General features: G+C 44.0%; 2 protein-coding genes across 2 annotated transcripts; one reads left to right on the top strand and one right to left on the bottom strand.

Moving 5' to 3' along the window:
- Positions 1-7,339: 7,339 nt before the first annotated feature.
- On the bottom strand, positions 7,340-8,260 carry LOC307071465 (hatching enzyme 1.2-like; the record flags this gene model as incomplete). The annotated part of the gene is made up of 1 exon (XM_079730453.1): positions 7,340-8,260. The coding sequence occupies one exon, from the start codon at positions 8,258-8,260 to the stop codon at positions 7,340-7,342; it is 921 nt and encodes a 306-aa protein (XP_079586579.1).
- Positions 8,261-10,048: 1,788 nt separating this feature from the next.
- Positions 10,049-11,098, top strand: LOC307091961 (high choriolytic enzyme 1-like; the record flags this gene model as incomplete). The annotated part of the gene is made up of 1 exon (XM_079758812.1): positions 10,049-11,098. The coding sequence occupies one exon, from the start codon at positions 10,049-10,051 to the stop codon at positions 11,096-11,098; it is 1,050 nt and encodes a 349-aa protein (XP_079614938.1).
- Between the last annotated feature and the right edge of the window lie 1,976 nt (positions 11,099-13,074).

Raw genomic sequence — 13,074 nt, 5'->3', positions numbered from 1 at the left:
ACACACACACACACACACACACACACACACACACACACACACATACACACAAGCAAGACGCACTGCCACACACACATTCACAATTGTTCCAGTAAATTAGGGTTCATCCATAAAAGGACCAATTAGCAGTTGTGCTAAAATTGATTTGGATAATTGCTGTTGCCGTTATGTCTATTAAACTCTTTAAAAATGTTCTTATCTCAACCCGGCACATAGACATGGTGCGATGTCCCCGTCATTCTCCCCTCTCTTTGGCTTTCTCATACTCTGAGACATGCTATCTTTTTATAATGTCACTTGTCACTCACATCCTGTCACATACACACACACACATACATCCACACTGGTGCACACATACACTCACTCAGACACACACACACACACACACACACACACGAATGCAGACACAAACTGTGGTGCACACACACAGACAGACAGACAGACAGACTGACAGACAGACAGACAGACAGACAGACAGACAGACAGACAGATAGAGAGACAGACAGACAGACAGAAAGACATACACTGGTACATGCATACAGACACAGACACACACACACACACAGACACAAAAATACACAAACAGACAGACACACACAGGGGAACCAGCCAGTAACATGGAAGTTGTCCCCTCCCTACACTCCAAAACTTACATAAACACTTGCCGGTGTGCAGGAATAGGCCACCAAGGTGTGATCCACTATTCATTTTTAAAGCAGGCTGCCCATCAGGTGGCATTACACCCACACATCAAACTTGCCCACCACTTACACCACTAAACATCCAATCAACCCATACAAACGGGCTAGCATGCAAGGAAACATGAACACATGGACGGACATTAACACAAACACATAACTTTCAACTATGATCAAGGATCTTAACACACACACACACACAAACACACATACACAAAGACACACAGACACACACACACACACACACACACACACACACACACACGCACACACAAAGACACATACAAACACACACACGCATAATCATATGTGGAGGCATATGGCCTGTCTTTTCAGGATCCTTGTGTACAGGTTGCGTGCTCTGTCTCAGGCTGGCTGGTTGTCACCAGGCGCCGCCTATAGGGTGGGTGGCTGTCACACCGGCTCACCTGCCAGGGCTCAGTGGACCAGGAGGAAGGCTCTACATAAAGCCTCTTTTTGGCTAACCTTGAATCGTTGGCAATATTCAGGCTGATTTACATAACAGCACACTCTCCCCAACTCCCCCCCCCACAACCCGCTTTCTGCTCTCTCCCCAATCCAGACAGGCTTACCAACAGTGATGGTGAGCATGTAGGGGACCTGGGTGCCTGTGGACCTGCATGTTAGTTTAGTGTGTGTGTGTGTGTGTGTGTGTGTGTGTGTGTGTGTGTGTGTGTGTTAAGGTGTGGCTTTGTTTTTGTGTGTGTGTGTGTGTCTGTGTGTGTGTGTGTGTGTGTGTGTGTGTGTGTGTGTGTGTGCGTGTGTGTGTGCGTGTGTGTGTGTGTATGTGTGTGTGTGTGTGTGTGTGTGCGTGTGTTTGGGTGTGTCTATTTATATACTTGTTAGATGGCCACATTAAGTAATTGCAATAATAAATCAAAGATAGTCTAACACAGTGTTTCTCAACCTTTTGTCAGTCACGGTACCCTTTACATGAATGAAAAATCTCGAGGCACCCCAAACTTTCTTTCTTTCTTTTTTTTTTTTTTTTAATATAGATTAACATTCAAATACATACTGTCTCTGAAGACCAACAAATGCATAACACATGTACATATGCATAACACATGCATAACAAATGCATACTACAACACGCACGCACACCCACCCACCCATCCACACACCCACCCATCCACACACCCACACCCACTTTTTACACACTTTTTACACATTTTATATTAAACAAATCGTTTTATTATGGTTATTTATACTGGTTTTAAATTAGATAAGGGAGGTGATAACAGCAGGCCAGTGCACATTTTAACTAACTATTTACATATCAAACAAAACTTTTAATCCTAAATTACACACACACACACACACACACACACACACACACACACACACACCCACACACACACACACACACACACACACACACACACACACACACACACACAGAGGAGTGTGACTTACACTCAGTGAGAGACTTGGGCCTGCGAGGAAGCACACAACCGCTCTATTCTTGCAGGAATGGATGAGAGACACACACGTAGCTCCTGGTCCACAGCTCTCAGGCGTTCTCTGTACTTGTTCTTGATGCAAGTTAAGGTCGAAAAGCTCAGTTCACACAAGTATGTCGTGGCAAAGGGTAACAGTATGTCACCGGCGCTACTTGACAATGTTGGGTATTCCTTTTCCAAAGATATCCAAAATGTATCCAATGCCATATCTTGAAATTGCATCCGTAATGTACGATCTTCTCTCATCTCTGCCAGCTGCTCCTGTGCCTGCATTGGCAGGTCTGCTGCGCTCTCTAGAGCGCACGAATTCCAAGGGTCACGGACCCAGTCAAAACCAGCAAAGGTCTCCGCTGGAAAATACTTATTAAATCTCTCGTCAAGGGTTTGCAGATGCTGAGATATAAGGCCGGAATTTTTTTTGCTGTTTGAATGTTCGTTGTACAGAGGAAACATCGCAACGTTCCCCTGTTTCACACAAGAGCGCCAGAGAGTGAGTTTTGACTTGAAGCCACGCAATTTGTCTGAGGAGCTCAGAAGATTTTCCTCTTTACCTTGCATTTTAGAATTAAGTTCATTGAGGTGCTTAAAGATATCAGCCAGGTATGCGAGTTTAGCGCACCATTGTGCATCTGCAATTAACTCTGCATATGCAGAATTCTCTCCTGATAGGAACACTCAGAGCCTGTCCAAAACCTTTCCACGTGAAAGCCAGCGGACAGCCGTGTGCAACAACAAGCTCTGATGCTCGGCTCCCATTTCGTTACATAGGATGGAAAAAAGACGTGACTTCAACGGCCGTGCCTTTATGAAATTAACTATGCCCACTGCTCCGTCCAGTACATCGGAAAGTTCTTTTGGCAAAGTCATGGCAACTAGTGCCTCTCTGTGAAGGAAACAATGCGTGGTGCGAACATGTTGGTTTTGCGCTCTGATCCTGCTGATGAAACCTTTGGCATTGCCGGTCATCGCAGCAGCGCCATCGGTGCAAACGCTGTTACAATTTCTCCAACTTAGACCTCCCTGTTCAAGGTACTCTGTTGTTACACGGTATATTTCCTCTCCCGTTGTGTTGTGCGGCAAACACTTGCAAAATCAAAAGTTATCACGAATTTCTCCTCCATCGATAAATCTCACAAATCCCAAAAGCTGAGCGTGGCCACTCACGTCTGTTGATTCATCAACTTGTAAAGAGAATTTACCACTTAGTCTGATTTTCTCTAAGACCACGTCTTCAATGTCTGCCGACATGTCATTAATGCGCCTTCCAATGGTAGAGTTCGAAAGTGGCACCTTTGCAATTTCTTTAGCTGCTTGTGGCCCTAACATTTTGTTAACAATAGCCATACAGGCTGGCACTATCACTGATTCGGCGATCGTGTGAGGCTTTTTAGCCTTAGCTATTATTTCGGCTACCAGGTAGCTAGCCTCCAGTGCATTTTTTGAGACATTAGCACTCTTGAACATCACCTGCTCCTGTCTGCTATGTTGACTTTTCAAACGAACAAAATAGTCCCTGCTTTGGTTGGCATGTGATGGGTGATTGGTCGTCAGATGTCTTTTCAACTTGCTGGGTACCATGGCCTGGTTGGACAATGTCATACCACATAGCAGGCACAGCGGTAGAGGGCATGACGAGTCGCCGGTGAAGATTAACCCGAAAGTGAGGTAACTGTCATCGTACTGTCTTTTCTTTTCTTTGGTCTTGCTGAAGGTCTCCTTCACTGAATGGCCACTCGAGGATGATGTTGAGGGCTCAGATTCAGATGGATCAGTCTCTGGAGCTTTTCTTTTCAAAAACCTATACATTGCTAAAATAACCGCGACACACACAACGGGCGTTGTGTTGAGTTGATATCGCGCGCTCCTGATATCGCGCGCTGTAAACAAAAGTACCCAATTTGTAGACGTCATACAGGCTGCGTCCCAAACACTGATTGCAGCTTCGGCGTTAGAAAATTAATTTTAACTATTTTCTCTGATGTGTGGCCTCAATTTACTTAACTACGTGTTAAAGCTAGAAGAAAGTTTTCAAAATTATGTATTTATTTCGATTTCATGTTATTAGCCAATGTCAGCCATGTTTCTGCGGCACCCCTGAGGAGGCCACACGGCACCCCAGGGTGCCGCGGCACCCCGGTTGAGAAACACTGGTCTAACATAAAAAAAATGTATAACAGGCAGCGGTTTTTCGCCCTGTTTCCTTTTCTTTAATGAAGCAAAAAGCCTCCACATGAAAGATCAATGCATTTCCCTGGTTAGCAATTCCCGCCTGTAGCCTTGGCTGCCTTATGTGTTGTTTCAGGCACTTAGTTGCTAGAAATGAGCAGGGTTTGTCCACGGTTACGCCAGCGCCGGACACTGGAAATACCTGGGACTAAGAAGATTGAGGTCACAAGGTGCGAATCGAAAACTAAACAAACAATCACCCCCGCCCCCCACACAAACACAAAAACCCTCTGCTCCCACCCACACACAACCTATGGCACCAACACAGGAAAACCCACTGCGCTGGTGCAGAGCAGTGCAATATGAATGAAGCCTTGTGGAGGGGGAGGGAGGGAGTGGTGGGCGGTGGGTTGGCAGGCTGTGTGCTGGTGGTGGTTTTTGGGCGTGCTGCAACAAAGTCGATTAGGTACCCCGGTGTTCAGAAATAGGGCCTTATTAACGAAAGGAAGGGTATTGGTTACCTAGGAACAGCTTTCTGCTGGCATTTACCGTATGCTGATTGCGTGGCGTTGATCCTTAATGGACAAGGATGATGTGATTGTGTTTCCCCTCATCGTCCACGGCCCCAGAGAAACAAACCAAAGCCACAATGTGTTTGAGATTTCTGCCGTGGTCTGCCCAGCGAACAGGAGGCGACGGTGATCATCCATTGTTTTCCGAATGTGTCTGTTTTGTTTCCAGATGTGTGTTAAATGACACATTTAGCTTCGGTGATGCGAGGAGTCCTTGATTGCGTTGCAGGTGTGCCATTGATGTGCTGAAACAAGTCTCCTGCTGGTTCTTCTGCCTGGAGCGGTATCTTCAAACAGATGTTTTAGGTTGGGTTCTTCTATGGCAGATGACAATTGAGGACTACCTACCACACCAAAGGCATGTCTATCTGTCATGCATCTGGCAGACAACACTGACAAATGAGAAAAACACATTTCCTTGGTCCCCCGGTGGAGCGACTGCAACAGCAGTTGGGCCGTATGTGGTTGGGACGGGTAGTGATTGGATGGGTAAGGTGCAGCTTTGGACAACAATACCCTTAACATCGAGTTTTTCATCGAATCAAATGCTTGTTTTCTTAAGCCGTCTGGACTCATTTTCCTGCCAAGCTAACAGGAGGTAGCGCTCTGTCTCGGGCCAAGTCAAAAGGCCACTCTGTTTGCCAAATTATCCAGCGAGAGTGTATATCTGCCACCAGACAAGGGTTGTTCGAGTACTTATAATGTGCTTTTCAGTTTGTTAAGAATTCCCCGGAATGAGTGAATCTTGAATGTCTCATGAATCGCATGTCATCCGCAATGCCAGGCGGATAAACAATGTTAGAGGAACAAGGCGGACGTTAGATCTCGATATAATCTGTTGGCCAGTCTCCATTTCACATAAGCATGGCTAATGATATCCTCTACTACTCATTACTGGCAGTGAAGGCATTCAGATTACACAGACTGATACCCAATGTTATTACCAGAGCCTGGAAATCAGAAATAATTTGGCATTTATCTGTCACAAAATGATTGTCAGGGATTGACGGGAATCGACGAGTTGATTGCTGTTAGGAAAGTCCAATTGTCTCAACAATCGGAAGGCAGAAAAAATAAATGAAATTGGTGTCTTTGATTGTATCCCTCAGAGGCGGCGGTAACTATGGAAGGGTTGTGCACTTTAGAGGTTATCAGAGGGCAGCCCAACTGTCACTTTAAACACTGCGCCTGTCTGCCTATTTCATCTCCGTCGGAGGGGACTGCTGCAGTAGAAGTACCTCCTCCTCTGTGCTTCACTTTCTCCTGTTCCTCTCCCTCTGTCACTCCGTCCTTTCTTCCAGGAGACGGGGAGATGAGACGTCTCCTCTCAAAGAGACAGCTGCTTTGCCCTCCAATCTTACAATCTCTTGCTCCATCTCTTTTGAACCATACGCGCACATGGATGACACACGCACATGCGAATATACACACACACATCTATTTTCTCCCACACGTTCTCATGAATGCATGTAGACACACACACACAAACACACACAAACACAAATATGCACAAACACAAATGCAGAGAGACCACATGCAGCGAGAGAAAGAGAAAATGCAAGGCAGGCAAACAATATTGAGCTGCCCACTTCACTTAGAGCCCTTATCTCAGCTAGATGTACGCCTCTTCTTGGCTGATGCCCAACAGCAAGGGCAATTTGGTGTGTGTGTGCGCATGTTTGATGGACAGGCGGGTATGCAGGAAACAAACGCAGATATGATAATACAGATCTTGTTTAGTACCAACTGCATTACACAGTAAACACTGCTCCCTGGTGGTAGGTATCTATATGCACATGGGCGTTAAATATACAGTATTATATTAATAATAATAAATCAACTAAAGCTGAGCTTCTGGTGATAGAAGTCATTGCAGCAATATATGACATTGTCCAGCCTACACTGGTGTGTGTCTATAATGCTGTTTGCCAACTTCGACAAGTCTTGCTCGGTTTAAATAATTATGCCTATAGCAATATATAGGACATAAGCGCCCCTCCATAGATTCAGTCTTAATCTCAACGATTAGGACCAACATGAGCACTCGTATCCCTTTTGATTGAGTTAGCATGCAGATACCTTTTTAAAACAATGGTAACAATATTCATGTTTTTGTTACTACTAGTATGTAATTATAATCACATAATCATCTTGTAGTCTGTGTGGTTAGAAGCACAACATCATCTTGTGCTGGGAATGATAATAGGTCCATTTCATCAAAGATGTTTGAATAAAGTTGTTCAACAGGAAGTATTGACAAACTGAGGTTCATGTAGATATTCACCCAAAATAAAATAAGAAATGACAACTACACAAATGAATTGCAGTGAAGTGACATTTTTATTGAAACATATCAGGAGAACATAGTTTGGAGAAAAACAACATCAATTTTATATTTGCAGGCAACTGGTTGTTGGTCTTAGCAGCGATAGAGTCGGTTGATCCTCAGGATGTCATTCCGGGTCATTCCCCTTCTCTGGCCAATCCGAACACGGGAGTTTGGGATGGGGGTGATGCTGTCTCGTCCATTTATGGAGAAGGCTCTTCTGCCGTAGTGCATGATGGAGGTGTAATCGTAGGGGGTGTTCAGGTTGTTGGTGTTCTGCTTCTTGAAGTTGTAGGCATTGCGTCGATTGATGTTCCTCCAGTTGATCCTGACATACCGGTCACGGTCACTCCTGGTCTGCTCGTGGTTGAAGCCCAGAGCGTGGTTCAGCTCGTGCTGCATGATGCCGTAGTTCATGCATCCCGATCTCCTGAGAGAGAGTACCTGCCTGCCTCCTGTCCTGCCCAGAGAGGAGTAGCATCCACCTCCGCTCTGAACGCTGATGTGGTCGTACTGGTTCCGGCGGGGCACAAAGCGGATGCAGGTGGTCCGGTGGAAGGACTGCATGGCGCTCACAATCCTTGACCTCTCCGCGGAGGTGTAGGCTCTGCTCACTGTGTAGGGAATGGTCACAAGGCCATTGGAGGATTTTCTCCACAGGCAGTTTTTTCTAAAACACTTCATGGCGTTTCTGGTTGTTGGGAGAAGCAAGTCTCCCTCCAGCAGGATTTCACTGGAGCCGTTGTTGGAGATCAGAATCCTGGTGCTGATATCCATGTCCTCATTGTCTTCTAAGACATCAGCCTCACTTTCTTCCCCCACCAGAGGTTGAGTCTGGGAGAGGTCTCCCTCCAGCAGGAACTCACTGGAGTCGTTGTTGGAGATCAGAATCTCTGTGATGATATCCATGTCCTCCTTGTCTTCTAGGACATCAGACACACTTTCTTCCCCCACCAGAGGTTGAGCCTGGCAGAGGCCCAGCAAGAGCAGAAGGAGGCTGAGACAGGTCTTCATCTTCTGGCTCTCTCTGGTTGTTTCTGGAATCTGGCACCGGAGCTTCTCTGGATGTCTGCAACGGAGAGACTCCTTCAGGTTTGTTTGTCGGTCGGATCGGACCAGAGCTTTTATATGTTCCTCTGCAGGTGTGTCTGTTGGAGGATTTAGGGTTGTGGTGCAGAATCTAAGGACTAAATAAACCTTTTAAGGGTGGACTCAAGCGACCAACCTACCTTTTCAACACTGTCTGTTATTAAAAGGCTTTGAGAGGAGGGGAGGGACATTACTGAATCAACGTTTACAAAAGATAAAGAAAAATAAAATAGCATTTTAAGTTTTAATTAACATGTTAATGCAGAATTCTACACCACACACTGACATAACGTCTTTTTTTTACCGACTTTATACCACTATCCTAACTAAAGGCATGCTTTTCTAATTTATACATTGAGGGACAAGTGATTGGTACTGAATCAGGACTTCCAAATTATGCACTTTACTTTCAAACAGCAAAAATTCTTGTGGGACATTTATTTATTTGCAATACATGCTTTATTGAATGGCACACAATTCGGACAAAGCACGCAGAAGCATGTTGAGGCCTTTACCCTCCAGGCTATTCTTCCGTCATTACTGCCACGATGGCTATGCATGCCTCCTTCTGCAAGCAACCATCACTGAAGTGTACCCCAGTAGCGTAGCCAGGAGTTTTCAACAGCGTATGTGTAATAAAATGTAACAAAATGAGTGTAAAATGTATACAAATAAACCTGGTCGGTACCCAAAAACATTGATTCTGAAGAACGTACTACTCAAAATAACAATTCCATGTGTGCGTGCTGGATGTGGTCGGGTCCAACTCAGAGAGAGCTGAGGCGCTAGGGCAAGGGTGGGGCAGATGTTAATAATAGTGGCCCTTATGTGTCTATGTGCGTGCAGGTAGCCGTGAAGTTAGCTAAACACACCGGTAAGCCATTACAGTCCCGCGACCAATTGGAACAGCTTATTGCAGATCTGCGACAGCCACAGGTGCCAGACCTTTTTACTTTTTTCAAAACATTGGAAGAATTGATTGCTGTCGGGATGTAAAGACAAATTAAACAAATATGTCAAATATAGCTTCTAAAATAAATTCCCCATCCTAGCTTTAAAGCACTGCTTCATCTATCCATCTTGCTGACTTTAATTTACTCTGGGCAATGATTGGATGAAATAGTTGAGCTTGAATATGTATGGGTTGCTAAAATAATGTTTAATCCAACAGAGTAAAGCATGTATTGTATGAATATCCAAAAATAATTATTGCTCTTTGAAAGTTAGGTACATAATTTTCAAGTCCTGATTCAGTACCAAACACTTGTGTTTGTCCCTCAATGTATAAAAGTAGAAAAATACACCTTTAGTTAGGATAGTGATATCAAGTCGGCAAAGATGTTAACGTCAGAGTGCGGTGTAGAATTCTGCATTATCAAGTTAATTAAAAACTTTAAATGCTATTTGAGTTCATTCTTTTTTTTCTTGTGTAAACATTGATTCAGTAATGTCCCTCCCCTCCTCTCAAAGCCTTTGAATAACATACAGTGTTGAAAAGGTAGGTTGGTCACTTGAGTCCACCCTTAAAAGGTTTATTTAGTCCTTAGATTCTGCACCACAACCCTAAATCCTCCAACAGACACACCTGCAGAGCACAGTATAGAAGCTCTGGTCCGATCTGACTGACAAACAAACCTGAAGGAGTCTCTCCGTTGCAGACATCCAGAGAAGCTCCATTGCCAGATTCCAGAAACAACAAGAGAGAGCCAGAAGATGAAAACCTGTCTCAGCCTCCTTCTGCTCTTGCTGGGCCTCTGCCAGGCTCAACCTCTGGTGGGGGAAGAAAGTGTGTCTGATGTCCTAGAAGACAAGGAGGACATGGATATCATCACAGAGATTCTGATCTCCAACAACGACTCCAGTGAGTTCCTGCTGGAGGGAGACCTCTCCCAGACTCAACCTCTGGTGGGGGAAGAAAGTGTGGATGTCATGGAAGACAATGAAGATATGGATATCAACACAGAGATTCTGATCTCCAACAACGACTCCAGTGAGTTCCTGCTGGAGGGAGACCTCTCCCAGGCTCAACCTCTGGTGGGGGAAGAAAGTGGAGATGATGTCCTAGAAGACAATGAGGACATGGATATCAGCACCAGGATTCTGATCTCCAACAACGGCTCCAGTGAGATCCTGCTGGAGGGAGACTTGCTTCTCCCAACAACCAGAAACGCCATGAAGTGTTTTAGAAACAACTGCCTATGGAGAAAATCCTCCAATGGCCTTGTGACCATTCCCTACACAGTGAGCAGAGCCTACACCTCCGCTGAGAGGTCAAGAATTGTGAGAGCCATGCAGTCCTTCCACCGGACCACCTGCATCCGCTTCGTGCCCCGCCGGAACCAGTACGACCACATCAGCGTTCAGAGCGGAGGTGGATGCTACTCCTCTCTGGGCAGGACAGGAGGCAGGCAGGTACTCTCTCTCAGGAGATCGGGATGCATGAACTACGGCATCATGCAGCACGAGCTGAACCACGCTCTGGGCTTCAACCACGAGCAGACCAGGAGTGACCGTGACCGGTATGTCAGGATCAACTGGAGGAACATCAATCGACGCAATGCCTACAACTTCAAGAGGCAGAACACCAACAACCTGAACACCCCCTACGATTACACCTCCATCATGCACTACGGCAGAACAGCCTTCTCCATAAATGGACGAGACAGCATCACCCCCATCCCAAACTCCCGTGTTCGGATTGGCCAGAGAAGGGGAATGACCCGGAATGACATCCTGAGGATCAACCGACTCTATCGCTGCTAAGACCAACAACCAGTTGCCTGCAAATATCAAATTGATGTTGTTTTACAAACTAAGTTCTCCTGATATGTTTCAATAAAAATGTTGCTTCACTACATTTCAATTGTGTAGTTTTATTTTATTTCGGGTCATTATCAACATGCAGAACATGTATGTATTAAAGGATGCACACCGACTTATCATAATCCCCCTTATCTGCTATCTGCCATTCTTTGGCAGGTATTAAATATTTTTTACAACATTGCTTATTATAACGCTCATACAAAACGTTAACAAAAAAGTATCACAAATGGGAATAACACAACCCACTCCTCCTTAGTAATAAAGCATTTTTTTAATTGAATTAAAATGTGATCTCTCCAAAGCTGTTTGTCCATTCTGGGCTACTGTAGGAACATGGGTCTGAAACATGGAGGTTTGAATAGAAGAGGACCCTCTACCTATGTAGATATAAGGGCTTATTCTAAGGTAAAGAAAATACAATGCTTTTTATATTCACGGCACTATACACTAATTATAACATACTTATGAATATTGTATTCCATTTATTCCACATTCTTTCTGCTGGATGCCTCAAGATTATACACAGTGCACCTTTAATATTGTGATCAAAGTCATAAAATACAACTACATAATTCAAATTGTGGAGCAACTTTCACTGTCAAATGAATACCTCTTTGTTATTGGCATCCCAAGGAAACTGAGATACAATTCACATTGATTCTTATTAAGAGCCGGAAAACAATTAGACACGTCCATAGACTCCTATTCAACACAATGACAATTTACTACTGCAGACAGTGGGAGAACCTCAGTAACAGACTTACAACAGAGACACTTAAAGCCCCTGCTGTAGTCAGCCAGCCAACATGAGCGAATGCTTTATTGAGTTCATGGGATTTCCCAATCAGAATTAATATTTCATGGAGAGAATTTGCTACTATGTCTGCAAACTCAACATGCATTTTTAATCTAGGCCTTTGGTTTATCAATGGTGAAGTTATTTCATAGTGATGACACATTTTACATTCGAGCACAGTGTGCTGACATGCTCATTTGATCATGTCTAAAGGTCTATCTGTTAGGTTGCTCAGTCGGAACTACCTGTAGTGTAAAACGATCACTTTATCATGTATCATTGAATAATAACCAACCGTTTGAGTGGATAATTACATTATAACCAGCATGGCGATTGCATTCTTGACTTTTTTCTAAAGTGTGAATAAAAAGTCAAAAAACATGCATAGCAACTATTTGGATTGGATCGAGCCAATAAATAGAAACATTGAGCGGTAATACCTTCCCTCTCACCACACATTGGTCTTGCTTTTCATTCATAATTCATCTCACCCACATTTTTACTCCAGCTGATCAATATGTCAATTTTTAAGCAGATACCAACCCTTGCTTACTCAGCTACAAGCGATGGTAAATTAAACTGAACTCAAAGAGAATCTTTAATGGAAAATTGGACTAATCCAAGAATAAAAATCTGTATGCTATAGACATTTATTTTGTGTAAAAGTTACTTTCAGAATCTAAAACGACTCACTCCTTCAGTAGATAGAAAAGATCATATAAAAACCAGTCAACAGAAGAGCTTTCTACTTATATATAACGTAAGATTTACAAAACTGAATAAATATTGGAAAGATGACAAAAATGCTTTGCCAGCAGATTCTCAGCGAATAGTTACTTGATATTTGGCAACTGCGTCCACACATTTCATATGTTTTTTTAAGCTAGTTTCACCTTGTCAGTTAACCAGGGGAAGTAAGTGGGTGGAATGCAATTAAAAGGATTACTTTTTTCAGGACGATTTTATTGTTCAGTATTTTGAAGGGGATTTCTTTATCTTTTGTTGTCTTGTTAACTTCTGATTATTTTAGCTCAGGTAAGCTAGCGGTGAACGGCCGCCACAGCTCTCCCCACTAGGATTTTCCCTGGCCGTAGTATTAGGCATGATATGAGACACATCC

Source organism: Pollachius pollachius, assembly GCF_949987615.1.
Source record: "Pollachius pollachius genome assembly, chromosome: 2".
In the NCBI taxonomy this organism is placed as follows: domain Eukaryota; kingdom Metazoa; phylum Chordata; class Actinopteri; order Gadiformes; family Gadidae; genus Pollachius; species Pollachius pollachius.
The sequence above is the reverse complement of the archived record's forward strand: the minus strand, read 5'-3'. Positions and strand labels throughout refer to the sequence as shown.